Consider the following 27,049-nt stretch of genomic DNA (forward strand, 5'->3'; position numbering starts at 1 on the left):
TGTTGTTTATCTGTGATTATTTACAAATAAGTTATTTTGTATCACTGTGAAATCTGTGGTTATTACAGGACCAGGCAGCTGGAAATGGGATAATATGTCAGTCACTTCCTAATACAGGTTATCCCCCCGCAGGGACCCTCATATCTCCAGTCTGGGCTTATGATGCTGCTGTAGTTAGCACAGTTTCCTCTGCTGACACACTGTAACAAACCCTCAGCTGTGTGAGCAGAATGAGGTCGTCTCAGATTCTAGATAAAAATTAAGAAAAGTAAAACCTCCGATAACATCTTTATACAATGGTGGATTGACATTAAATAGCTGAACTTTAAGAGATTTTAATATCCAACATAGAAAATTTAGATGGTGTGTGTGCCCTACATCCGGGTCACCAGTGCGTCATATCCCACGGCCTCAACCACATGGACCCCGTCCTCCATGTATAGATCCAGATGGTCGACAGTCAGAACTGACACCTCACAGTGATCCTGCTGCCAATATTCCCAGAATCCTTATCTTCTATATACAAATAGTGACCACACGGACCGATCACCAGCCACCGACTAGAAACACAGGAAACCCAGCAAAATATCCAGAGTGGAAGGTGACATTGGAGGAAGAAGTGATCATTACCTACAGCGACCAGACGAGACAAACTACTACATTTTATTTAAATAAGCAGAATATTCTGTGATAAATAATTTTACAATATAACTTTATAGGGGTAAAGCACAACATTTTACTGATCTAGAAATTCAAATCGCCTGTGGCTACAAAAGATCCTGTCTGCAGCCACCACTACGGGGAGCTCCCTGTATACAGAGATACATGATAAGATCCTGTCTGCAGCCACCACTAGGGGGAGCTCCCTGTATACAGAGATACATGATAAGATCCTGTCTGCAGCCACCACTAGGGGGAGCTCCCTGTATACAGAGATACATGATAAGATCCTGTCTGCAGCCACCACTAGGGGGAGCTCCCTGTATACAGAGATACATGATAAGATCCTGTCTGCAGTCACCACTAGGGGGAGCTCCCTGTATACAGAGATACATGATAAGATCCTGTCTGCAGTCACCACTAGGGGGAGCTCCCTGTATACAGAGATACATGATAAGATCCTGTCTGCAGCCACCACTAGGGGGAGCTCCCTGTATACAGAGATACATGATAAGATCCTGTCTGCAGTCACCACTAGGGGGAGCTCCATGTATACAGAGATACATGATAAGATCCTGTCTGCAGCCACCACTAGGGGGAGCTCCCTGTATACAGAGATACATGATAAGATCCTGTCTGCAGCCACCACTAGGGGGAGCTCCCTGTATACAGAGATACATGATAAGGTCCTGTCTGCAGCCACCACTAGGGGGAGCTCCCTGTATACAGAGATACATGATAAGATCCTGTCTGCAGTCACCACTAGGGGGAGCTCCCTGTATACAGAGATACATGATGAGATCCTGTCTGCAGCCACCACTAGGGGGAGCTCCCTGTATACAGAGATACATGATAAGATCCTGTCTGCAGTCACCACTAGGGGGAGCTCCCTGTATACAGAGATACATGATGAGATCCTGTCTGCAGCCACCACTAGGGGGAGCTCCCTGTATACAGAGATACATGATAAGATCCTGTCTGCAGTCACCACTAGGGGGAGCTCCCTGTATACAGAGATACATGATAAGATCCTGTCTGCAGCCACCACTAGGGGGAGCTCCCTGTATACAGAGATACATGATAATATCCTGTCTGCAGCCACCACTAGGGGGAGGTCCCTGTATACAGAGATACATGATAATATCCTGTCTGCAGTCACCACTAGGGGGAGCTCCCTGTATACAGAGATACATGATAAGATCCTGTCTGCAGTCACCACTAGGGGGAGCTCCCTGTATACAGAGATACATGATAAGATCCTGTCTGCAGTCACCACTAGGGGGAGCTCCCTGTATAAACAGATATATGATAAGATCCTGTCTGCTGTCACCACTAGGGGGAGCTCCCTGTATACAGAGATACATGATAAGATTCTGTCTGCAGCCATCACTAGGGGGAGCACCCTGTATACAGATACATGATAAGATCCTGTCTGCAGCCACCACTAGGGGGAGCTCCCTGTATACAGAGATACATGATAAGATCCTGTCTGCAGCCACCACTAGGGGGAGCTCCCTGTGTACAGAGATACATGATAAGATCCTGTATGCAGTCACCACTAGGGGGAGCTCCCTGTATACAGATACATGATAAGATCCTGTCTGCAGCCACCACTAGGGGGAGCTCCCTGTATACAGAGATACATAAGATCCTGTCTGCAGCCACCACTAGGGGGAGCTCCCTGTATACAGAGATACATGATAATATCCTGTCTGCAGTCTCCACTAGGGGGAGCTCCCTGTATACAGAGATACATGATAAGATCCTGTCTGCAGCCACCACTAGGGGGAGCTCCCTGTATACAGAGATACATGATAAGATCCTGTCTGCAGCCACCACTAGGGGGAGCTCCCTGTATACAGAGATACATGATAAGATCCTGTCTGCAGCCACCACTAGGGGGAGCTCCCTGTATACAGAGATACATGATAAGATCCTGTCTGCAGCCACCACTAGGGGGAGCTCCCTGTATACAGAGATACATGATAAGATCCTGTCTGCAGCCACCACTAGGGGGAGCTCCCTGTATACAGAGATACATGATAAGATCCTGTCTGCAGTCACCACTAGGGGGAGCTCCATGTATACAGAGATACATGATAAGATCCTGTCTGCAGCCACCACTAGGGGGAGCTCCCTGTATACAGAGATACATGATAAGATCCTGTCTGCAGCCACCACTAGGGGGAGCTCCCTGTATACAGAGATACATGATAAGGTCCTGTCTGCAGCCACCACTAGGGGGAGCTCCCTGTATACAGAGATACATGATAAGATCCTGTCTGCAGTCACCACTAGGGGGAGCTCCCTGTATACAGAGATACATGATGAGATCCTGTCTGCAGCCACCACTAGGGGGAGCTCCCTGTATACAGAGATACATGATAAGATCCTGTCTGCAGCCACCACTAGGGGGAGCTCCCTGTATACAGAGATACATGATAAGATCCTGTCTGCAGCCACCACTAGGGGGAGCTCCCTGTATACAGAGATACATGATAAGATCCTGTCTGCAGCCACCACTAGGGGGAGCTCCCTGTATACAGAGATACATGATAAGATCCTGTCTGCAGTCACCACTAGGGGGAGCTCCCTGTATACAGATACATGATAATATCCTGTCTGCAGCCACCACTAGGGGGAGGTCCCTGTATACAGAGATACATGATAATATCCTGTCTGCAGTCACCACTAGGGGGAGCTCCCTGTATACAGAGATACATGATAAGATCCTGTCTGCAGTCACCACTAGGGGGAGCTCCCTGTATACAGAGATACATGATAAGATCCTGTCTGCAGTCACCACTAGGGGGAGCTCCCTGTATAAACAGATATATGATAAGATCCTGTCTGCTGTCACCACTAGGGGGAGCTCCCTGTATACAGAGATACATGATAAGATTCTGTCTGCAGCCATCACTAGGGGGAGCACCCTGTATACAGATACATGATAAGATCCTGTCTGCAGCCACCACTAGGGGGAGCTCCCTGTATACAGAGATACATGATAAGATCCTGTCTGCAGCCACCACTAGGGGGAGCTCCCTGTGTACAGAGATACATGATAAGATCCTGTATGCAGTCACCACTAGGGGGAGCTCCCTGTATACAGATACATGATAAGATCCTGTCTGCAGCCACCACTAGGGGGAGCTCCCTGTATACAGAGATACATAAGATCCTGTCTGCAGCCACCACTAGGGGGAGCTCCCTGTATACAGAGATACATGATAATATCCTGTCTGCAGTCTCCACTAGGGGGAGCTCCCTGTATACAGAGATACATGATAAGATCCTGTCTGCAGCCACCACTAGGGGGAGCTCCCTGTATACAGAGATACATGATAAGATCCTGTCTGCAGCCACCACTAGGGGGAGCTCCCTGTATACAGAGATACATGATAAGATTCTGTCTGCAGTCACCACTAGGGGGAGCTCCCTGTATACAGAGATACATGATAAGATTCTGTCTGCAGCCACCACTAGGGGGAGCTCCCTGTATACAGAGATACATGATAAGATTCTGTCTGCAGTCACCACTAGGGGGAGCTCCCTGTATACAGAGATACATGATAAGATCCTGTCTGCAGCCACCACTAGGAGGAGCTCCCTGTATACAGAGATACATGATAAGATCCTGTCTGCAGCCACCACTAGGGGGAGCTCCCTGTATACAGAGATACATGATAAGATCCTGTCTGCAGTCACCACTAGGGTGAGCTCCCTGTATACAGAGGTACATGATAAGATTCTGTCTGCAGCCTCCACTAGGGGGAGCTTCCTGTATACAGAGATACATGATAAGATCCTGTCTGCAGTCACCACTAGGGAGAGCTCCCTGTATACAGAGATACATGATAAGATCCTGTCTGCAGTCACCACTAGGGGGAGCTCCCTGTATACAGAGATACATGATAAGATCCTGTCTGCAGCCACCACTAGGGGGAGCTCCCTGTATACAGAGGTACATGATAAGATCCTGTCTGCAGCCACCACTAGGGGGAGCACCCAGTATACAGAGGTACATGATAAGATCCTGTCTGCAGCCACCACTAGGGGGAGCTCCCTGTATACAGAGATACATGATAAGATCCTGTCTGCAGCCACCACTAGGGGGAGCTCCCTGTATACAGAGATACATGATAAGATCCTGTCTGCAGTCACCACTAGGGGGAGCTCCCTGTATACAGAGATACATGATAAGATCCTGTCTGCAGCCACCACTAGGGGGAGCTCCCGGTATACAGAGATACATGATAAGATTCTGTCTGCAGCCACCACTAGGGGGAGCTCCCTGTATACAGAGATACATGATAAGATCCTGTCTGCAGCCACCACTAGGGGGAGCTCCCTGTATACAGAGATACATGATAAGATTCTGTCTGCAGCCACCACTAGGGGGAGCTCCCTGTATACAGAGATACATGATAAGATCCTGTCTGCAGCCACCACTAGGGGGAGCACCCAGTATACAGAGATACATGATAAGATTCTGTCTGGGGCTGTGACTAATATCTTATATATAATGGTGGATGTGTCCCAGTGGCTGAAGCCGGGATAAGCGGCGCCTCCATCGGCGCGTGCGCTAACCATAGTACAGCGCCAATTTATTGAAGACTCTGTGCATGTGATTTGACAGCTACAGTGTCTTCTAAAAAAGGAGGCCACATATCGCGGTATGTGCATGCGCCGGCCCATATGGATAAGGCGATGGTCGCACATGCGCACTGCTATGTTGATGTTGTAGTACATTACTTAAATAAAATGGCGCTGGAGTCAGTGCGTGCGCATACTGCGATTCCGGCGCCATTTTACTGAAGACACAGTGGACCAGTAAACACGCTGGCCTCCCGGGTGCCGGACGGATCAGTAGGCAGTAATGTACAATGAGGTGATCACACAGAAGGTCCTTATTCTAGAAGACGCAGTGTGGAGACACAGGATAGTCTGATTCTTCATGGCCCTCGGGGGCCGCCGGTGATCGCTGGAGGCTGCTGACGTGTGATTGGTTCCGGGTGACACATTCTCGCCCTCGTAGTCTCGCCCTCGTACTCTCCTCTACATGTGGTGACGTCTCCTCCTCCTACAATAGTGAGATATTCATGGTCGCCGTCACCCACCAGCCCTTTACCACGTCTACACCCGGACGGCGCGCAGTCTCCTCCTTCTGCCTCTCGGCTTATGAAATCTTTCAGTCTCAGCTTTCTCTCATCTGATTGGGGTTATAGTTTGCTGAGGAACATGAGCAGCGCCGTGTGGAACTCCTCTGGTCTGTCCATGTAGCACGCGTGTCCCGCTCCCTTGATGGGGCTGAGCGTGTGGTTGGGCAGGCGCTGCAGGCTCTCCAGGGACTGGCTGCCCAGATTGGTGTCCTCGGTGCCGTACACGATGAGGGTGGGCACCTGCGGGAAATTGAGAGAGGGTCTTAGTTTTGCAGGTTATCGGGGTGGGCTGACGTCCTGAAATATCAACTGATTACACAGAACCAATTAGAAAAATATTACGATCTCAGAGTTCTCAGTGGTTGATACTATTATGGCTAAATGCAGGAGGAGTAGAGGGGGTTAATGACTTCACGTGATCTAGACTCTATGCTTCTCTTATACATTCTAGAATTGTATTTGCTCTTTTTGCTGCTGCATCGCACTGTTGACTCATGTGCAGTCTGTGATGTATCAGTATACACAAGTCTTTTACACACCTTCTGTTGCTTAGTTCTATTCCTCCCATTTTATAGATGTAATTTTTGTTTTTCTTGCCCAGATGTAGAATCTTTCATTTCTTCCTGTTCAAGCTGATCTAGATCTTTCTGAATCCTTTCTCTGTCTTCTCTAGTATTAGCGATCCCTCCTAGTTTTGCATCGTCGGCAAATTTGATCAGTTTACCTTCAGTTCCCTTATCTAGATCATTTATAAAAATGTTGAACAACACTGGGGCCAGGACAGAGATAAGGAGTGTGAAAGCTATATTCTCCTGTGATTGAGGTCTGGGCCATGGTCCTGATGCCCCCAAAAGGTCTGAGGAGCACAGTCCTTAGTTGATGTAGAAAGACATCTAATGGGGTGTACTTAATTATATGTACCAAATGTCCATCTGAGGGTCTGTATATGGGGGAGGCGAGACCAAAACTTAGAACAAGGATGAATTCTCATCGCCACACAATAAAAGAAAAAATAATGGATCTACCTGTGGCCAAACACTATTGTCTCCCTGATCACAGCACCATGGACATGAGATTACTGGTATTAAAAAGGTAACGTAAAATCTGAGAGACAGAAGAGTCTGGGAATATAAACTGATGATGACCTGCGACACACTCAGTGCAGGAATGAATGTGTCGCATGGATTTATGTCTTTCTATATCAACAAAATAATTTGCTCCTCAGACCGTGTGGGGGCATCACAGCCATGGACCAGACCCCAATCAGAGGACAATAAAACTTTCATCCTCCTTATGAACTGTTCCAATATTTTCGGCAACAACTGTTTCTCCCTCTCCCATAATGATAGTTCTGCTTCCATCACTTGTCTTATCCATGGCATTATTCCTGTGTCCTGTTGTGTATAAATATGTGATTCTCCAGATTTTGTGTTATTCTCAGCCTGATGAAGAGACAGGAGGAGCCTCGAAAGCTGCGACTTGTTACCATCAGTTCGCCATTAAAAGTGTCAACACCAACCACTGAGGACTCTCAGATCTAAATATGTTTCTATCTACTGGCGAACACGGTACAAAGATCTACATCTTTCCTGTACAGAATCAGTAAGGAATCGTTTTGATTTTGAGGATACAACCACCAGCCGCCTCTTTATCATGTGGGGGTTGTCGCTGAGGCCGGTGCACACAATCTGGCAGTACTTTGGACGCAGCACATGTCCGCTGCTGTCTATTGGACGCAGGTGACTCCTCCGTGATCACTGAACCGTGCGGATTCACCCCATATGATACATTGTGTGGGGGAAATTTATCTTTTGGAGACTCGTGCCTCCACAAGAGAAATAGACATGCTGCAGTCTGTAAAGAAGAACCACAAGTCCGTCTCCACGGGTGAGCTGCCTGCGTCTCTGGATGCATAGTGGGCATGGGATCACATGAAATCCATCCACTGTGCTGTAAGATCTGGACGCTGCACAAACACGGAGCGTCCGACCTGCAGCGATTACTGATCATCTGCACAAATCCTTAAAGTACAATTAAAGGAGGCCTCCACCTGCAGCGCTGCCCGAGAGGCTGCCGCCATTCACCTGGATCTGCTGGTACTGCTGCAGTTTGAAGCTCTTGGTTCCCACAGGAGCCACCGGAACAAACCCCCTAATCCGGTCGGGGTGCTGCATGAGGAGCGGTAATGAGAAGAGGCCACTCATGGAAGGACTAATGATGACCGGCTGACGAGTGCCCAGGGCATCCATGACACGGAGGAGGTACTCAGTGCGGCCCCTCTCCGAAGACATAGGCTGAGCTTGGAGGGACTCACCATATCCTAAAAATCAGGACACAGATATTCAAACAGCGCGCATAGCGTGCATCCCTACAACGTGAGGAGCGTGCATCCCTACAACAAGAGGAGCGTGCATCCCTACAACAAGAGGAGCGTGCATCCCTACAACAAGAGGAGCGTGCATCCCTACAACAAGAGGAGCGTGCATCCCTACAAGAGGAGCGTGCATCCCTACAACAAGAGGAGCGTGCATCCCTACAACAAGAGGAGCGTGCATCCCTACAACAAGAGGAGCGTGCATTCCTACAACAAGAGGAGCGTGCATCCCTACAAGAGGAGCGTGCATCCCTATAACAAGAGGAGCGTGCATCCCTACAACAAGAGGAGCGTGCATCCCTACAACAAGAGGAGCGTGCATCCCTACAACATGAGGAGCGCGTGCATCCCTACAAGAGGAGCGTGCATCCCTACATCCAGCAACACAAGGAGCGTGCATCCCTACAACACAAGGAGCGTGCATCCCTACCTCCAGCAACACAAGAAGCGTGCATCCCTACATCCAGCAACACAAGGAGCGTGCATCCCTACATCCTGTGGACTGCGCACATGGTACATCCTACAGTTCGCGGAGCGTGCACACGGTACAGCGGACACTCAGTGATGCAGGACCTGGACCTGCAGGGACTCGGCTGGATTCCATTCTACCTGGTAAGTCGATGGCTGTGGCCCGGTATCCGTGCTCTGACAGGATCTGCAGCGTCCCCAGCTCTTCCCAGGTCTTGGATGTGAAGGAGCGTCCGTGCAATAACAGCACCGGGAACCTAGAAATCAGCGACAGATCAGAACACACGACGAGCGGTACAGCGGACATCGCACACCAGAGATCGCACACAGGAGATCGCACAGCGGAGATCACACACCAGAGACCGTACTGCGGAGATCACACACAGGAGATCGCACACCAGAGATCGCACACCGTAGACTGCACAGCGGAGATCGCACAAAAGAGATCACACACAGGAGATCACACACCGTAGACCGCACAGCGGAGATCACACACAGGAGATCGCACAACAGAGATCGCACACCGTAGACCGCACAGCGGAGATCGCACAAAGGAGATCACACACCAGAGATCACACACCAGAGATCACACACCAGAGATCACACACCAGAGATCACACAGCGGAGATCGCACAGCGGAGATCACACACCAGAGATCGCACACCAGAGATCGCACACCAGAGATCGCACACAGGAGATCGCACACCGTAGACCGCACAGCGGAGATCGCACAAAGGAGATCACACACCAGAGATCACACACCAGAGATCGCACAGCGGAGATCGCACACCAGAGATCGCACACCGGAGATCGCACACAGGAGATCACACACAGGAGATCACACACAGGAGATCACACACCGTAGACCGCACAGCGGAGATCGCACAAAGGAGATCACACACCAGAGATCGCACAGCGGAGATCGCACACCAGAGATCACACACCGTAGACCGCACACCAGAGATCACACACCGTAGACCGCACACCAGAGATCACACACCGTAGACCGCACACAGGAGATCGCACACAGGAGATCGCACACAGGAGATCGCACACCAGAGATCACACACTGTAGACTGCACACCAGAGATCACACACCGTAGACCGCACACAGGAGATCGCACACAGGAGATCACACACCAGAGATCGCACAGCGGAGATCGCACACCAGAGATCACACACCGTAGACCGCACACCAGAGATCACACACCGTAGACTGCACACCAGAGATCACACACCGTAGACCGCACACAGGAGATCACACACCGTAGACCGCACACAGGAGATCGCACACAGGAGATCGCACACAGGAGATCACACACCAGAGATCGCACAGCGGAGATCGCACACCAGAGATCACACACCGTAGACCGCACACCAGAGATCACACACCGTAGACAGCACACCAGAGATCACACACCGTAGACCGCACACAGGAGATCGCACACAGGAGATCGCACACAGGAGATCGCACACAGGAGATCGCACACAGGAGATCGCACACAGGAGATCGCACACCAGAGATCACACACTGTAGACTGCACACCAGAGATCACACACCGTAGACCGCACACAGGAGATCGCACACAGGAGATCACACACCAGAGATCGCACAGCGGAGATCGCACACCAGAGATCACACACCGTAGACCGCACACCAGAGATCACACACCGTAGACTGCACACCAGAGATCACACACCGTAGACCGCACACAGGAGATCGCACACAGGAGATCGCACACAGGAGATCACACACAAAAGATCGCACACAGGAGATCGCACACAGGAGATCGCACACCAGAGATCACACACCGTAGACCGCACACCAGAGATCACACACCGTTAGACAGCACACCAGAGATCACACACCGTAGACCGCACACAGGAGATCGCACACAGGAGATCGCACACAGGAGATCGCACACAGGAGATCGCACACAGGAGATCACACACAGGAGATCACACACTGTAGACCGCACACCGGAGATCGCACACCAGAGATCACACACCGTAGACCGCACACCAGAGATCACACACCGTAGACCGCACACAGGAGATCACACACAGGAGATCACACACAGGAGATCACACACAGGAGATCGCACACAGGAGATCACACACAGGAGATCGCACACAGGAGATCGCACACAGGAGATCGCACACAGGAGATCGCACACAGGAGATCGCACACAGGAGACCGCACAGCGGAGATCACACACAGGAGATCGCATACAGTAGATCGCACACCAGAGATCACACACCGTAGACCGCACACCAGAGATCGCACACCAGAGATCACACACCGTAGACCGCACACCAGAGATCACACCAGAGATCACACACCGTAGACCGCACACAGGAGATCGCACACAGGAGATCGCACACAGGAGATCACACACAAAAGATCGCACACAGGAGATCGCACACAGGAGATCGCACACAGGAGATCGCACACAGGAGATCACGTGCAGGACAGACACGTGTGAACGGCGCCTTAAAGGGAAAACTAGTGATGAATCGTGAATGTGCCAGCGCCACAGTGTAGCCCCCTGACCGGCCCCATGGATATAAGCGACCCCCATGCTGATACCTCTCCGGTGCGGCCCCCTCCAGGCTGCTCCTCGGTACGGCCTCCCGGTAGAAGGTGGGCCAGTCCCCGGTGAGGGTCGCCGTCCGCACCGTGAAGTTCATGTTATCCTGGGGCTCAGCCCGGGCGACCTCAGCTCTGGGCTCCTCTGGTTCAGGCCTTGTGGGGGGGAGAAGCAGGTAGATCAGGATGGACAGGGACAAGATCAGGACTAAGACGACGAGTTTATGGCGGCCCAGACCCATGATGGCCAGAGATGTGCAGAGGAACCATTACAGACAGCGGAGGATGAGAGTTGTGCTTCCAGCAGCTGCAGGCGGCGTCCCTCCTCCCCAGTCCTCCTCCTCCCCACTCCTCCTCCTCCACCAGGATGTGCACAGGAGCACAACCCCCCTCATCTCCAGCGTCATGTGATGCTGGAGGCTTCTGGCCACGTCTCACCCTCCCCTCATTCTGTAAGTGGAAGTGGAGCGCCCGCTAGGACCCTGGGGTACTCGGGCCGGGGCCGGTGGTCATTAAAGGGAACCTGTCACCACGTTTTTGGAAGATGGGATAAAAATAGCGTTAAATAGGGGCAGAGGTGGGCGTTACATTAGTGTGTGTGTTATGCGTTTATTACCCACCTAAGTTGCCGAAATAACTTTGCAAAGTCTCCGTTTTCGCCTGTCAATCAGGCTGGTCAGGTCACATGGGCGTGGTGTCTTCACCCAGATTTGGCGTAGTTTTCCGTTGGTGGCGTAGTGGTGTGCGCATGCCCAAAGTCCGGAATCCTCTTCCAGGGGATTTAAAATAGCGCGGTGTTCGTTATTGCATTGGTGATCGGTGGGCGCGGCCATCTTCCTTTGGCCGCGCGTGCGCAGAAGCGGCGCTCTGCTGGCCGCGGCTTCAGGAAAATGGCCGCGGGATGCCGCGCGTGCGCAGATGGATATCGCGGCGGCCATTTTCCTGAAGCCGCGGCCAGCAGAGCGCCGCTTCTGCGCACGCGCGGCCAGAGGAAGATGGCCGCGCCCACCGATCACCAATGCAATAACGAACACCGCGCTATTTTAAATCCCCTGGAAGAGGATTCCGGACTTTGGGCATGCGCACACCACTACGCCACCAACGGAAAACTACGCCAAATCTGGGGGAAGACAACGCCCATGTGACCTGACCAGCCTGATTGACAGGCGAAAACGGAGACTTTGCAAAGTTATTTCGGCAACTTAGGTGGGTAATAAACGCATAACAAACACACTAATGTAATGCCCACCTCTGCCCCTATTTAACGCTATTTTTATCCCATCTTCCAAAAACGTGGTGACAGGTTCCCTTTAAGGGGGGTGGTCACGGTGGCAGTGACCAGGTCTGTGGCCGTGAGCGTCCAAGTTAAAGGAAAAGTCTTTAAAGGGGTTTGAATAAAGAATGTTTGTGTCACCACCTGTCGTAGTCGGTCAGGGATGACCAACGCTGCTTAAAGGGGTCCACTGGGTGATGCTATGGCAGCAGGGATGGTATGGCTTCCCACAGGTGAAGCTGGGTCCCCAGGGCTCCCGGTGTAGTGGGTAAAGATGACAGACGGTGTGGTGCCTGTAAGAATTGGAGGACACAAGGTTGCAGTCGCTTTACCTTTTACTGGTGGTATACAGCCACTGTCCAGGGTGCGGATCACAGGTGCTGGTGAGGTCCGGCCGGCCTGGAAGAGATTCGGGATCCCCCTAGCCAGGTGGGGTTGGAAGCCTTCCTCTTTGCGCTGTGTTATTGTAGTCCCTTGCTGCCTAAGGTCTCACACAAGGTCCTCATGTTCTCTCTGTCCTATTAATAGGACAATATCCACATGGCAGGCAGCTCGAGCCTTTTTACAGGTGTCCCTTCTCGTGGTGCCTCCAGATGTAATGGTGGACAGGCGACTTGGAATCTCCTGCCCGCTGGTTTCTGCCGTGGGGCATAGAGTTCCCCCCACAGCCTTGGAATTCCGGCCTCCGGTTTCTGCGCTTTCCCAGCTCCACTCCCAGTATCTTTCCTCTCTTTTGCTTCTGCTCCCTGTAGGGTAAGTTCACACAGGGCGTTTTTGCTGCGCTTTTTTTTTCCTGCTGCTTTTTTTATGCTAATTTTCAGCTGCTTTTTACAGTACCAGCAAAGCTTGAGATTTCAGAAATCTCCTGCACACATTGTTTTTTTTGTGTGATCAGTATTTTATGCTTTGCTGCGTTTTTTTTTGGACATAGAGCATGTCACTTCTTTCAGTGTTTTTTCAGAGTTTTTCACCCAATGAATTGAATGAGTGTTGAAAAAATGCAGGTATCATTATTTGCTGCTGAAAATTCAAGGACATTAGCATGGACAAAGAGAAAAAAACGCAACAAAAAACGCACCTAAACCTGCGTTTTTGACGCAGCTTCTTTCCTGCCAAGAAGATTAGAAAAAAAAAGCAGAAAAAACACCCCGTGTGAACTCACCCTTAGGCCGGCGTCACACTGGCGAGTTTTATGGACGTAAGAGCGCAGAAAATACGTCCGTAAAACTCGCCAAACAAACGGCACAATTATTCTCAATGGGGCTGCTCCTATTAGCCGTATATTACGGTTCAGTATTATACGGCGTTCTACGGCCGTACAAAATCGCAGCATGCTGCGTTTGTCACCGTATTGCGCAAATAATTCGCCAATGAAAGTCTATGGGGGCGAGAAAAATACGGATTCCACACGGACCAGCAGTGTGACTTGCGAGAAATACGCAGCGGTGTTAGTGAAAAGTCGGTAATTCAATTGCCGGCTTCTCATTTCTCCTGCACAAACCCGACAGGATATGAGACATGATTACATACAGTAAACCATCTCATATCCCCCTTTTTTTTGCATATTCCACACTACTAATGTTAGTAGTGTGTATGTGCAAAATTTCAGCGCTGTAGCTGCTAAAATAAAGGGTTAAATGGCGGAAAAAATTGGCGTGGGCTCCCGCGCAATTTTCTCCGCCAGAATGGTAAAGCCAGTGACTGAGGGCAGATATTAATAGCCAGGAGAGGGTCCATGGTTATTGGCCCCCCCTGGCTACAAACATCTGCCCCCAGCCACCCCAGAAAAGGCACATCTGGAAGATGCGCCTATTCTGGCACTTGGCCACTCTCTTCCCACTCCCTGTAGCGGTGGGATATGGGGTAATGAAGGGTTAATGTCACCTTGCTATTGTGAAGTGACATTAAGCCAGATTAATAGAGGGCTGACAGCACTCACTAACTGGGGCGCCCGTCCGAGTCCAGGGAACCATCCAGGACCATATAAGTTTCAGGCAATAGAAGAACAGCACTCCATCCAGGTGTGTAGTATAAAAATAGTAGTTTATTCAGCCATAAAACAGCAACGTTTCGGCCCAAAGGGCCTTTATCAAGCATGATAAAGGCTCTTTGGGCCGAAACGTTGCTGTTTTATGGCTGAATAAACTACTATTTTTATACTACACACCTGGATGGAGTGCTGTTCTTCTATTGCCTAATAATGGATAGGTGTCATGATTGACGCCTCTCCATTATTAATCTGGCTTAATGTCACCTTACAATAGCAAGGTGGCATTAACCCTTCATTACCCCATATCCCACCGCTACACGGGAGTGGGAAGAGAGTGGCCAAGTGCCAGAATAGGCGCATCTTCCAGATGTGCCTTTTCTGGGGTGGCTGGGGGCAGATGTTTTTAGCCACGGGGGGGCCAATAACCATGGACCCTCTCCTGGCTATTAATATCTGCCCTCAGTCACTGGCTTTACCATTCTGGCGGAGAAAATTGCGCGGGAGCCCACGCCAATTGTTTCCGCCATTTAACCCTTTATTTTAGCAGCTACAGCGAAGAAATTTTGCACATACACACTACTAACATTAGTAGTGTGGAATATGCAAAAAAAATGGGGGATATGAGATGGTTTACTGTATGTAATCATGTCTCATATCCTGTCGGGTTTGGGAAGGAGAAATGAAAAGCCGGCAATTGAATTACCGACTTTTCACAGATATCGCGCTGAATTAAATATAAATACAGAATATATATATATATATGTGTCTCAATGACATATATATATATACTGTATATATGTTTTACCGAACATTTGAGCACATAAATCCATTAGATGTCGGTTTTGCAAGCCTGCGAGAAAATATCGCAGTACGGATTACATACGGAGGATGCCATGCGCAAAATACGCTGACACGCCCTGACTACGGATGACATACGGATCACTATTTTGGGAACATTTCTCCGTATTACGGCTGTAAAAAACGGACCGTATTGTCTTACGCTGAGTGTGACGCCGGCCTTACAGTCTCTCACAGACTGCTCGGTGCCTCTCTCTGCTCTTTCCAGGAGCTGCAGAACCTCATGTCTGCACAGCCCCAACTTTCCTGAAGACTGCCTAACTCCTCCTCCAGCCAGAATATATAGGGAAGCCACCCACAAACTGGATCAGAGCTCCCCTTTCTGGCCTGCAGTCAGAACAGTGTTGTGTGGACGTGTCACTTGTTAAAGGGATCCTCATTGCTTCCAAGCATGGCATCACCCTCCCTGTGAGGAAGGCAATACCACTGTGACAACCGGTTTCCTGGGGTGTTACATAAGCTCCTATGGTCAGGACCAGTGTTGGACTGCGGAGCCAAGGGCCACCAGTAACCAGGGCCCACCAGTACGCAACTCCAGGGCCACCAATAACCAACTCCAGGGCCACCAGTAACCAACTCCAGGGCCACCAGTAACCAGCATCCACCAGTAACCAACTCCAGGGGCAACCAGTAACAAGGGCCCACCAGTAACCAACTCCAGGGACCACCAGTAACCAGCTCCCACCAGTAAGCAGCATCCACCAGTAACCAACTCCAGGGGCCACTAGTAACCAGGGGCCACCAGTAACCAACTACAGGGACCACCAGTAACCAGGGCCCACCAGTAACCAACTCCAGCGACCACCAGTAACCAGTTTCCACCAGTAACCAGTTTCCACCAGTAACCAGCGTCCACCACTAATCAACTCCAGGGCCACCAGTAACCAGCTCCAGGGGCCACAAGCAACTAGCTCCAGGGGCCACCACCAACCACTTTGGTGGTGGGGAAGATTCACAGACTGTGCTTTTTTCTGGCGGATGCTAGGATGCTACGGAAGGCAGAGAAAAGCTTTGGGTTTTTACAGACAGCTGGCATCTATGGTTCCCCAGAGGATTCTCCTGTGGCCCAGTCCAAGCCTGGCCCTCCTCCTCTTTGTATCTTGTAAAGCCCATGGTCTTACATATTCTTCACCTCTGGGGGGCAGTGTGGTGCTGTAATTCCCCCAATGTCCTCTGGGAGCTGTGCTGGGTTATTCCTTCTGTGTCCTCTGGGGGCAGTGCTGTGTTATTCCCCCTGTGTCCTCTGGGGGCAGTGCTGTGTTATTCCCCCTGTGTCCTCTGGCGGCAGTGCTGTGTTATTCCCCCTGTGTCCTCTGGGGGCAGTGCTGTGTTATTCCCCCTGTGTCCTCTGGGGGCAGTGCTGTGTTATTCCCCCTGTGTCCTCTGGGGGCAGTGCTGTGTTATTCCCCCTGTGTCCTCTGGGGGCTGTGCTGTGTTATTCCCCCTGTGTCCTCTGGGGGCAGTGCTGTGTTATTCCCCCTGTGTCCTCTGGGAGCAGTGCTGTGTTATTCCCCCTGTGTCCTCTGGGGGCTGTGCTGTGTTATTCCCAGTGTCCTCTGGAGCAGTGTTGTGTTATTCCCCCTGTGTCCCCTGGGGGCAGTGCTGTGTTATTCCCCCTGTGTCCTCTGGGGGCAGTGCTGTGTTATTCCCCCTGTGTCCTCTGGAGCAGTGCTGTGTTATTCCCCCTGTGTCCCCTGGGGGCAGTGCTGTGTTATTCCCCCTGTGTCCTCTGGGGGCTGTGCTGTGTTATTCCCCCTGTGTCCCCTGGGGGCAGTGCTGTGTTATTCCCCCTGTGTCCTCTGGGGGCTGTGCTATGTTATTCCCCCTGTGTCCTCTGGGGGCAGTGCTGTGTTATTCCCCCTGTGTCCTCTGGGGGCAGTGCTGTGTTATTCCCCCTGTGTCCTCTGGGGGCAGTGCTGTGTTATTCCCCCTGTGTCCTCTGGGGGCAGTGCTGTGTTATTCCCCCTGTGTCCTCTGGGGGCAGTGCTGTGTTATTCCCCCTGTGTCCTCTGGGGGCAGTGCTGTGTTATTCCTCCTGTGTCCTCTGGGGGCAGTGCTGTGTTATTCCCCCTGTGTCCCCTGGGGGCAGTGCTGTGTTATTCCTCCTGTGTCCTCTGGGGGCAGTGCTGTTATTCCCCCTGTGTCATCTGGGGGCTGTGCTGTGTTATTCCCCCTGTGTCCTCTGGGGGCAGTGCTGTGTTATTCCCCCTGTGTCCTCTGGGGGCAGTGCTGTGTTATTCCCCCTGTGTCCTCTGGGGGCTGTGCTGTGTTATTCCCCCTGTGTCCTCTGGGGGCAGTGCTGTGTTATTCCCCTGTGTCCTCTGGGGGCTGTGCTGTGTTATTCCCCCTGTGTCCTCTGGGGGCAGTGCTGTGTTATTCCCCCTGTGTCCTCTGGGGGCAGTGCTGTGTTATTCCCCCTGTGTCCTCTGGGGGCAGTGCTGTGTTATTCCCCCTGTGTCCTCTGGGGGCAGTGCTGTGTTATTCCCCCTGTGTCCTCTGGGGGCAGTGCTGTGTTATTCCTCCTGTGTCCTCGGGGGGCAGTGCTGTGTTATTCCCCCTGTGTCCTCTGGGGGCAGTGCTGTGTTATTCCCCCTGTGTCCTCTGGGGGCAGTGCTGTGTTATTCCCCCTGTGTCCTCTGGGGGCAGTGCTGTGTTATTCCCCTTGTGTCCTCTGGGGGCAGTGCTGAGTTATTCCTCCTGTGTCCTCGGGGGGCAGTGCTGTGTTATTCCCCCTGTGTCCTCTGGGGGCAGTGCTGTGTTATTCCCCCTGTGTCCTCTGGGGACAGTGCTGTGTTATTCCCCGTGTCCTCTGGGGGCAGTGCTGTGTTATTCCCCCTGTGTCCTCTGGGGGCAGTGCTGTGTTATTCCCCCTGTGTCCTCTGGGGGCAGTGCTGTGTTATTCCCCCTGTGTCCTCTGGGGGCAGTGCTGTGTTATTCCTCCTGTGTCCTCTGGGGGCAGTGCTGTGTCATTCCCCCTGTGTCCCCTGGGGGCAGTGCTGTGTTATTCCCCCTGTGTCCTCTGGGGGCAGTGCTGTGTTATTCCCCCTGTGTCCTCTGGGGGCAGTGCTGTGTTATTCCCCCTGTGTCCTCTGGGGGCAGTGCTGTGTTATTCCCCCTGTGTCCTCTGGGGGCAGTGCTGTGTTATTCCCCCTGTGTCCTCTGGGGGCAGTGCTGAGCAGATCAGAGTCTTATAATTTTTATGCCTGAACTTTGTATTCTGCGCGTTTCCCTTCAGGACAGGAGGTAGGAGCCGCTGATTGTTACTATTCCTCTCTGCAGTGCAGGGTCAGCTCTGCTGCATGCACCCCCTGCACATTGTGCTGTCACTCTGTAATTTCTGCAGCAGAGAAGAGCAGACCTGGTGTTGAAGTACAACTTTCAGCGTGCACCCTGGGAGTTGTAGTTCTTTAGTCGCTGGGCAGCTGCCGGTTGCTCACACATCCTGGTGTGGGGGTCACGCTGTGTGTGGTGGTCTGTATAGACCACAACTGTCAGTATGCAGTAGCACAATGTGACTGCCAGGTGATGATGGGCGTTGTAGTCCCTCAGGGTGTGAGGCAGGTGCTATTTTGCAGTGTCAGGTGCTGGTGCATCTGCCCAGGGGCGCTCCAGGTCAGGGGGCCACTACCAGGTCCTAAGCAGGTGGACTTAGCAGTGCCCGGAGATTGTCCTTCCTCAGGGACTGTGTTCCGGGGTCCTGATCCCCCTTTATACACGGTGTGTGGGTGACATGACGGCCGGCCTCGGCTTTCCAGGGTGCGGAGCGGATTAGGGGCCGTTAAGTTGAGCTGTGGGTTCAGGTGCGTTGTGTCCGGAGACGCCCGGTGCTGCCGGCTGAGGTGAATATATAGCTATATACTGCGCTGTAGAGGCGTATACACACACAGACGGGGATCAGTGCGACCCCCCTGCGGGGACACCAGAGAATCGCCGCCTGTCTGTGCTGATAACGTCCTGCTCCGGGAATGGCGGCTGTCACTCGTGCTGGGGCCGATGAGCTGCAGGTTATTGACTTGTGCCAGTGACCGAGGCGTTGTCACCTCTGTCCCGCTGCGCCCCTTCGTCTCTGTCCCGCTGCGCCCCTTCGCCTCTCTCCCGCTGCGCCCCTTCGTCTCTGTCCCGCTGCGCCCCTTCGCCTTTCCCGCTGCGCCCCTTCGCCTCTCTCCCGCTGCGCCCCTTCGCCTCTCTCCCGCTGCGCCCCTTCGCCTCTCTCCCGCTGCGCCCCTTCGCCTCTCTCCCGCTGCGCCCCCTTCGCCTCTCTCCCGCTGCGCCCCCTTCGCCTCTCTCCCGCTGCGCCCCCTTCGCCTCTCTCCCGCTGCGCCCCCTTCGCCTCTCTCCCGCTGCGCCCCCTTCGCCTCTCTCCCGCTGCGCCCCCTTCGCCTCTCTCCCGCTGCGCCCCTTCACGTCTCGCCCACCTAGTTTTTTTCTAGACAAAGCAAAGCACACATCGCCAGCCTCCCCTACACCTCAGCCCATTGTACTGCTGCACTGTTCATCCTGAGCCTCCTGGTTCATGAGCAGAAAGACCGTGAAGACTGATCCTCACCCCCAGGTGATCTGGGAAAGCGGCAGTTTAGCTCTGAGCAGACGCCAGGACCGGAGCTGAGGTTTCTGCTGTTATTCCCCAGGTGACAGCGGCTGCAGACATGGCGGAGACTCCAGTGCAGGACGGCTCCATCACTGTTTTGGGACAGAAATTATTTTACCGTGAGGCGGCTCCGGCACCGCACTCATCCCGGCCGCCCGTCCTCCTGCTGCACGGCATCAGGTTCTCCTCCAAGACCTGGCTGGAGTTGGGGACACTGCAGAAGTTAGCGGCTGCCGGATATCGCGCTGTCGCTATTGACCTGCCAGGTACAGTAGATACCGCTGGCCGCCATCCTCGTGTTATTAATTTACCTTTTATTGCAGTTATCATATACAGTCATGGTCAGAAGTGTTATCACCCTTGAAATTGTTCCAGAAAATGAAATATTTCTCAGTTATTGTAATTCCCATGTTTTCTTATACTCAGGTTTATTTCCTTTGTGTTCATTGGAATAACACAAAAAAACAGAAGAAAAGGCAAACTAGACATAATTTCTCACAAAACCCCAAAAATGATCCTGACAAAATTGTTGGCACCTTACCACAATTTTGGGTAAACGACTTTCTCCAGCATGTGATGCTCGTTCACACTCACCTGTGGCAAGTAACAGCTATGGGCAATATGAAAATCACACCTGAAACCAGATAAAAAGGGGAGAATTTGCCGAGAACTGGAAGGGTAGAAGAGAACTGTCTGAGGACTTGAGAACCAAAATTGTTGAACAATCTTAAGGTTACAAGTTCATCTCCAGAGATGTTCATGTTCTTTTGCCCTCAGTGCGCAACATAATCAGGAGGTTTACAACCCATGGCACTGCAGCTAATCTCCCTGAACGTGGATGGCACAGAAAAATTGATGAAATGTTATAAGTCAGGATAGTCCAGATGGTGGATAAGCCCCAATAAAGGTCCAAAGACATTGAAGCTGTCCTGCAGGGTCAGGGGGCATCAGTGTCAGCGCGTACTAGCTGTCCACATGTGAATGAAACGCTATGGCAGGAGACCCCAGAGGACTCCACTACTGACACAAGGATAAAAAAAAAAAAAATAAAGCTAGGCTGCAGTTTGCCAAAATGTATGTGACTAAGCCAAAATCCATCTGGGAAAGTGTCTTTTGGACAAATGAGACCAAGATGGAGCTTTTTAGTAAAGCACATCATTCTACTGTGTACCGAAAAAAGAATGATGCTACAAAGAAAAGAACACAATACCTACTGTCAGTTATGGTGGAGGGTCACAGATGTTTTGTGTTGCTTTTCTGCCTCTGGCACTGGGGGCCCAGACTCTGTGCAAGGCATCATAAAATGTGAAGATTACCAAAGGATTTGGGGGGGCAACGTAGTGCCCAGCGTCAGAAAGCTGGGTGTGTGTCCAAGGTCACGGGTGTACCAGCAGAACATTGACCTCCAAACAAACTTCAAGAAGCCCCCAGAAATGGATGGAAAAAGAGTGCTGGAGAGTTCTGAAGTGGCAGCAATGAGTCCGGATGTAAATCCCATAGATCACCTGTGGAGAGATCTCACAAGGACTATAGGGAAAAGACGAAATATGAGAGCGGGATCGGATTGTAAGAAGAGTCCAAGATCCCGGCTGAGAGGAGGAAGAAGCTGTGATGGTGATAGGGAGCGACTTATCGCTGAGGTTTATTCCACAGGACGTGCAGCCAAATATCAGGTGGAGGGTGTCGGCAATTTGGTCCGGACCCTTTTGGGGAGTTTTGTGTGAAATTATGCACAATTTGCCTTTTTTGTGCTATTCCAATACACACAAAGGACATAAACATGTGTATAACAAAACACGTGGAATTGCAATAATTTTCTGGGAGAAATACTTAATTTTCTGGAAATAATTCAAGGGTGCCAACACTTTTGGCCACGACGCTCTACAGAGATACATAAGATCCTGTCTGCAGTCACCACTAGGGGGAGCTCCCTGTATACAGAGGTATATGATAAGATCCTGTCTGCAGTCACCACTAGGGGGAGCTCCCTGTATATAGAGATACATGATAAGATCCTGTCTGCAGCCACCACTAGGGGGAGCTCTCTGTATACAGAGGTACATGATACGATCCTGTCTGCAGTCACCACTAGGGGGAGCTCCTGCATACAGAGATACATGATAAGATCCTGTCTGCAGCCACCACTAGGGGGAGCTCCCTGTATACAGAGATACATGATAAGATTCTGTCTGCAGTCACCACTAGGGGGAGCTCCCTGTATACAGAGATACATGATAAGATCCTGTCTGCAGCCACCACTAGGGGGAGCTCCCTGTATACAGAGATACATAAGATCCTGCCTGCAGCCACCACTAGGGGGAGCTCCCTGTATACAGAGATACATGATAAGATCCTGCCTGCAGCCACCACTAGGGGGAGCTCCCTGTATACAGAGATACATGATAAGATCCTGTCTGCAGCCACCACTAGGGGGAGCTCCCTGTATACAGAGATACATGATAAGATCCTGTCTGCAGTCACCACTAGGGGGAGCTCCCTGTATACAGAGATACATGATAAGATCCTGTCTGCAGCCACCACTAGGGGGAGCTCTCTGTATACAGAGGTATATGATAAGATCCTGTCTGCAGCCACCACTAGGGGGAGCTCCCTGTATGCAGAGATACATGATAAGATCCTGTCTGCAGTCACCACTAGGGGGAGCTCCCTGTATACAGAGATACATGATAAGATCCTGTCTGCAGCCACCACTAGGGGGAGCTCCCTGTATACAGAGATACATGATAAGATCCTGTCTGCAGTCACCACTAGGGGGAGCTCCCTGTATACAGAGATACATGATAAGATCCTGTCTGCAGCCACCACTAGGGGGAGCTCCCTGTATACAGAGATACATAAGATCCTGCCTGCAGCCACCACTAGGGGGAGCTCCCTGTATACAGAGATACATGATAAGATCCTGTCTGCAGCCACCACTAGGGGGAGCTCCCTGTATACAGAGATACATGATAAGATCCTGTCTGCAGTCACCACTAGGGGGAGCTCCCTGTATACAGAGATACATGATAACATCCTGTCTGCAGTCACCACTAGGGGGAGCTCCCTGTATATAGAGATACATAAGATTCTGTAGACACCACTAGGGGGCACTTTCTGAGATCAGGAATTTGGAGTTTTATACCAGTGAATGAATTTACGCATAGTAGTGACACCATGTTATGCAGTGGAGTTCTCATTTAAAGGGAACCTGTCAACAGGCGCGGCCGGCGCCATTTTCAAACTTTTTTAATGAATTTCAGGATATGAAAAAATGAAGCATATACACATTACATATGTGATCATGCTGCAGCGCAGGCGCCACTACCGCACCTTCCTGCGGAAGGTTTTTTTTTTTCTTCAATCTATAGATTATTATATAAATTAGGGGTGGGTCAGTGAGGGATCAGTGACCTGTCAGAAGCCATACTGATGAATACCTAATCAAAGCACATGAAGCCCCGCCCCAGAGCACGACCTACAACTCAAAGCTGAAAATCCAGATAACAACAACCACAAGACTGATTTCATCTCCAGGTATCATGTTAATCAGAATAACGGCACCGACCTGACACTGTAGTCACTGAGCACAATCCTGATCACGGGTATCAGTGTAATCAGTATAACGGCACCGACCTGACACTGTCTGTAGTCACTGAGCACAATCCTGATCACAGGTATCAGTGTAATCAGTATAACGGCTCCGACCTGACACTGTCTGTAGTCACTGAGCACAATCCTGATCACAGGTATCAGTGTAATCAGTATAACGGCACCGACCTGACACTGCCTGTAGTCACTGAGCACAATCCTGATCACAGGTATCAGTGTAATCAGTATAACTGCACCGACCTGACACTGTCTGTAGTCACTGAGCACAATCCTGATCACAGGTATCAGTGTAATCAGTATAACGGCACCGACCTGATACTGTCTGTAGTCACTGAGCACAATCCTGATCACAGGTATCAGTGTAATCAGTATAACTGCACCGACCTGACACTGTCTGTAGTCACTGAGCACAATCCTGATCACAGGTATCAGTGTAATCAGTATAACGGCACCGACCTGACACTGTAGTCACTGAGCACAATCCTGACCACAGGTATCAGTGTAATCAGTATAACGGCACCGACCAGACACTGCCTGTAGTCACTGAGCACAATCCTGATCACAGGTATCAGTGTAATCAGTATAACGGCACCGACCTGACACTGTCTGTAGTCACTGAGCACAATCCTGATCACAGGTATCAGTGTAATCAGTATAACGGCACCGACCTGACACTGTCTGTAGTCACTGAGCACAATCCTGATCACAGGTATCAGTGTAATCAGTATAACGGCACCGACCTGACACTGTCTGTAGTCACTGAGCACAATCCTGATCACAGGTATCAGTGTAATCAGTATAACGGCACCGACCTGACACTGTCTGTAGTCACTGAGCACAATCCTGATCACAGGTATCAGTGTAATCAGTATAACGGCGCCGACCTGACCCTGTCTGTAGTCACTGAGCACAATCCTGATCACAGGTATCAGTGTAATCAGTATAACGGCGCCGACCTGACCCTGTCTGTAGTCACTGAGCACAATCCTGATCACAGGTATCAGTGTAGTCAGTATAACGGCACCGACCTGACACTGTAGTCACTGAGCACAATCCTGATCACAGGTGTCAGTGTAATCAGTATAACGGCACCGACCTGACACTGTAGTCACTGAGCACAATCCTGATCACAGGTATCAGTGTAATCAGTATAACTGCACCGACCTGATACTGTCTGTAGTCACTGAGCACAATCCTGATCACAGGTATCAGTGTAATCAGTATAACGGCACCGACCTGACACTGTCTGTAGTCACTGAGCACAATCCTGATCACAAGGTATCAGTGTAATCAGTATAACGGTACCGACCTGACACTGTCTGTAGTCACTGAGCACAATCCTGATCACAGGTATCAGTGTAATCAGTATAACGGCGCCGACCTGACCCTGTCTGTAGTCACTGAGCACAATCCTGATCACAGGTATCAGTGTAATCAGTATAACGGCACCGACCTGACACTGTAGTCACTGAGCACAATCCTGATCACAGGTATCAGTGTAATCAGTATAACGGCACCGACCTGACACTGTCTGTAGTCACTGAGCACAATCCTGATCACAGGTATCAGTGTAATCAGTATAACTGCACCGACCTGACACTGTAGTCACTGAGCACAATCCTGATCACAGGTATCAGTGTAATCAGTATAACGGCACCGACCTGACACTGTCTGTAGTCACTGAGCACAATCCTGATCACAAGGTATCAGTGTAATCAGTATAACGGTACCGACCTGACACTGTCTGTAGTCACTGAGCACAATCCTGATCACAGGTATCAGTGTAATCAGTATAACGGCACCGACCTGACACTGTCTGTAGTCACTGAGCACAATCCTGATCACAGGTATCAGTGTAATCAGTATAACGGCACCGACCTGACACTGTCTGTAGTCACTGAGCACAATCCTGATCAGAGGTATCAGTGTAATCAGTATAATGGCACCGACCTGACACTGTCTGTAGTCACTGAGCACAATCCTGATCACAGGTATCAGTGTAATCAGTATAACGGCACCGACCTGACACTGTCTGTAGTCACTGAGCACAATCCTGATCACAGGTATCAGTGTAATCAGTATAACGGCACCGACCTGACACTGTCTGTAGTCACTGAGCACAATCCTGCTGACAGTGACACTATACAGAGTAACTAATTTTCATCTTTATTCCATAAATTAATAATACACATGAAAATTAAGCAACTTTGTAATAGATCTTATCAGAGAGATCTGCTTCTTTCTCTGCCAGAATTGATCAGTCATTATAGAAATTCTCAATTCTGAGGGACTCTGTGTGTTCAGTGAAATCTCCCATTACTGAGATCGGAGATGGCGGCTGCTACAGATACAGTTTTTGTAGATGGGAGGAGCTAGAGCCAGAGCTCCGCCCCCTCCTATATGGATAGAATCTCTTCTCAGTTATGTAACAATTCACTGGATACAGATTTGACCTCAGAATTGAGAATTTTGATCGATCAATTCTGGCAGAGAAAGAAGCAGATTTCTCGGATTAGATTTATTACAAAGTTTCATATTTTCACATGTTCTATTGATTTATGGAATAAAAATTAAAGTGACAGATCCCCTTTAACCTTTTTTTTCCAGCCCGGACCCCTTTGTTGGTGATTGCTCGTTGGTTTTATCTGTCACATTCTGATCCCGATTTTCTAGGTCTCGGCTGCTCGTCGGATGCGACGGCCCCCAGCCCATTAGGGGAACCTGCGCCTCCCGGCTTCATACAAGACGTCTTGGATGCCCTGAATCTGGCCCCCGCGGTGATCGTCAGCCCCTCTCTGAGCGGCATGTACTCGCTGCCCTTCGTCCTGAATAACCCACAACGTGTCGCTGCGTATGTGCCCGTCGCTCCCATCTGTACAGACAAGTTTACAGCGCAGGATTACGGCCGAGGCCAGGTAACACAATGTGACAACCATGTGAGCAGCGGTTGTCAGAATCATAGAGTGGTTAAAGGCAGTGGAGATATTCCCACAATGCACTGCAGCAGAACATGCAATAGGATCCCTTTAAGGGAGACTCCAGGCAGGGACCGTCTCATGTTGACCTCTTTGCCCTCTAGTTTCCAGCTCTGATCGTTTACGGTGACGGCGATGAACAGATGGGAGAAATGTCGCTGCACAATCTGCGGAACCTGCCCAATAGCCAAGTGTTCTGCATGAAGGGGGCGGGACACGCCTGTTACCTGGACGACCCCGACGCCTGGCACCGCCGCCTCCTGGAATTCCTTGGCAGCCTGAAATAAGGAGAATCGCCTCGTCCTCATGTTCCGATCTTTAGCGCTGCGTCCCGTAGACCGATCACTGACCAATCATCGCCAATAAAGAGATTATTAACGAGCCTATGTTCTGTATGATGTGGATAGCGGGGGGACGCGCGGTACCACGGAGGGCGGGGGTGACGGGATGAGCTGTCATGTGGCCGAGTCGTCCGCACCCTCTGGGTCACAGTAACAACAGT

General features: G+C 50.9%; 3 protein-coding genes across 6 annotated transcripts in view; 2 read left to right on the forward strand and 1 right to left on the reverse strand.

The window, feature by feature from the left end:
• Positions 1-275: 275 nt before the first annotated feature.
• On the reverse strand, positions 276-11,682 carry LOC143787885 (protein ABHD14A-like). 2 transcript variants are annotated; one of them, XM_077277021.1, is made up of 7 exons: positions 11,255-11,682; positions 8,806-8,921; positions 7,907-8,142; positions 4,711-6,062; positions 3,856-4,028; positions 2,103-3,182; positions 276-1,023 (listed from the first exon to the last, which is right to left on the reverse strand). In XM_077277021.1, the coding sequence occupies exons 1-4, from the start codon at positions 11,494-11,496 to the stop codon at positions 5,883-5,885; spliced, it is 774 nt and encodes a 257-aa protein (XP_077133136.1). In that variant the 5' UTR covers positions 11,497-11,682; the 3' UTR covers positions 276-1,023; positions 2,103-3,182; positions 3,856-4,028; positions 4,711-5,882. The 2 variants fall into 2 exon arrangements, with proteins under 2 accessions (XP_077133136.1, XP_077133137.1); XM_077277022.1 differs by lacking the exons at positions 2,103-3,182; positions 3,856-4,028 and having other exon boundaries at positions 276-1,707; positions 4,939-6,062.
• A 3-nt stretch (positions 11,683-11,685) lies between these two features.
• On the forward strand, positions 11,686-26,928 carry LOC143787884 (putative protein-lysine deacylase ABHD14B). 3 transcript variants are annotated; one of them, XM_077277017.1, is made up of 4 exons: positions 11,686-11,706; positions 20,004-20,229; positions 26,246-26,487; positions 26,652-26,928. In XM_077277017.1, exons 2-4 carry the CDS (start codon positions 20,022-20,024, stop codon positions 26,832-26,834), a joined length of 633 nt encoding a protein of 210 aa, XP_077133132.1. In that variant the 5' UTR covers positions 11,686-11,706; positions 20,004-20,021; the 3' UTR covers positions 26,835-26,928. The 3 variants fall into 3 exon arrangements, with proteins under 3 accessions (XP_077133132.1, XP_077133134.1, XP_077133135.1); XM_077277019.1 differs by lacking the exon at positions 11,686-11,706 and adding an exon at positions 18,514-18,618; XM_077277020.1 differs by lacking the exon at positions 11,686-11,706 and adding an exon at positions 18,609-19,214.
• CYB561D2 (cytochrome b561 family member D2) overlaps positions 12,344-27,049 on the forward strand; it is a 260,718-nt gene continuing 246,012 nt past the window's right edge. The window contains exon 1 of the mRNA XM_077277025.1: positions 12,344-12,460. The gene's annotated coding sequence lies outside the window, so the exon portion shown is untranslated. The remainder of the gene's footprint in view (positions 12,461-27,049) is intronic.

Source organism: Ranitomeya variabilis, chromosome 8, assembly GCF_051348905.1.
Source record: "Ranitomeya variabilis isolate aRanVar5 chromosome 8, aRanVar5.hap1, whole genome shotgun sequence".
Lineage (NCBI taxonomy): Eukaryota > Metazoa > Chordata > Amphibia > Anura > Dendrobatidae > Ranitomeya > Ranitomeya variabilis.

Coding starts and splice junctions, on each gene's coding strand:
- LOC143787884 (XM_077277017.1), top strand. CDS start 20,022: ATGGCGGAGACTCCAGTGCAGGACGGCTCCATCACTGTTTTGGGACAG. Junction 20,230..26,245: donor TGTCGCTATTGACCTGCCAG/GTACAGTAGATA, acceptor CCGATTTTCTAG/GTCTCGGCTGCTCGTCGGAT. Junction 26,488..26,651: donor AGGATTACGGCCGAGGCCAG/GTAACACAATGT, acceptor TTTGCCCTCTAG/TTTCCAGCTCTGATCGTTTA.
- LOC143787885 (XM_077277022.1), bottom strand. CDS start 11,496: ATGGGTCTGGGCCGCCATAAACTCGTCGTCTTAGTCCTGATCTTGTCC. Junction 8,922..11,254: donor GAGGGGGCCGCACCGGAGAG/GTATCAGCATGG, acceptor GCTGATTTCTAG/GTTCCCGGTGCTGTTATTGC. Junction 6,063..7,906: donor AGCAGTACCAGCAGATCCAG/GTGAATGGCGGC, acceptor AATTTCCCGCAG/GTGCCCACCCTCATCGTGTA.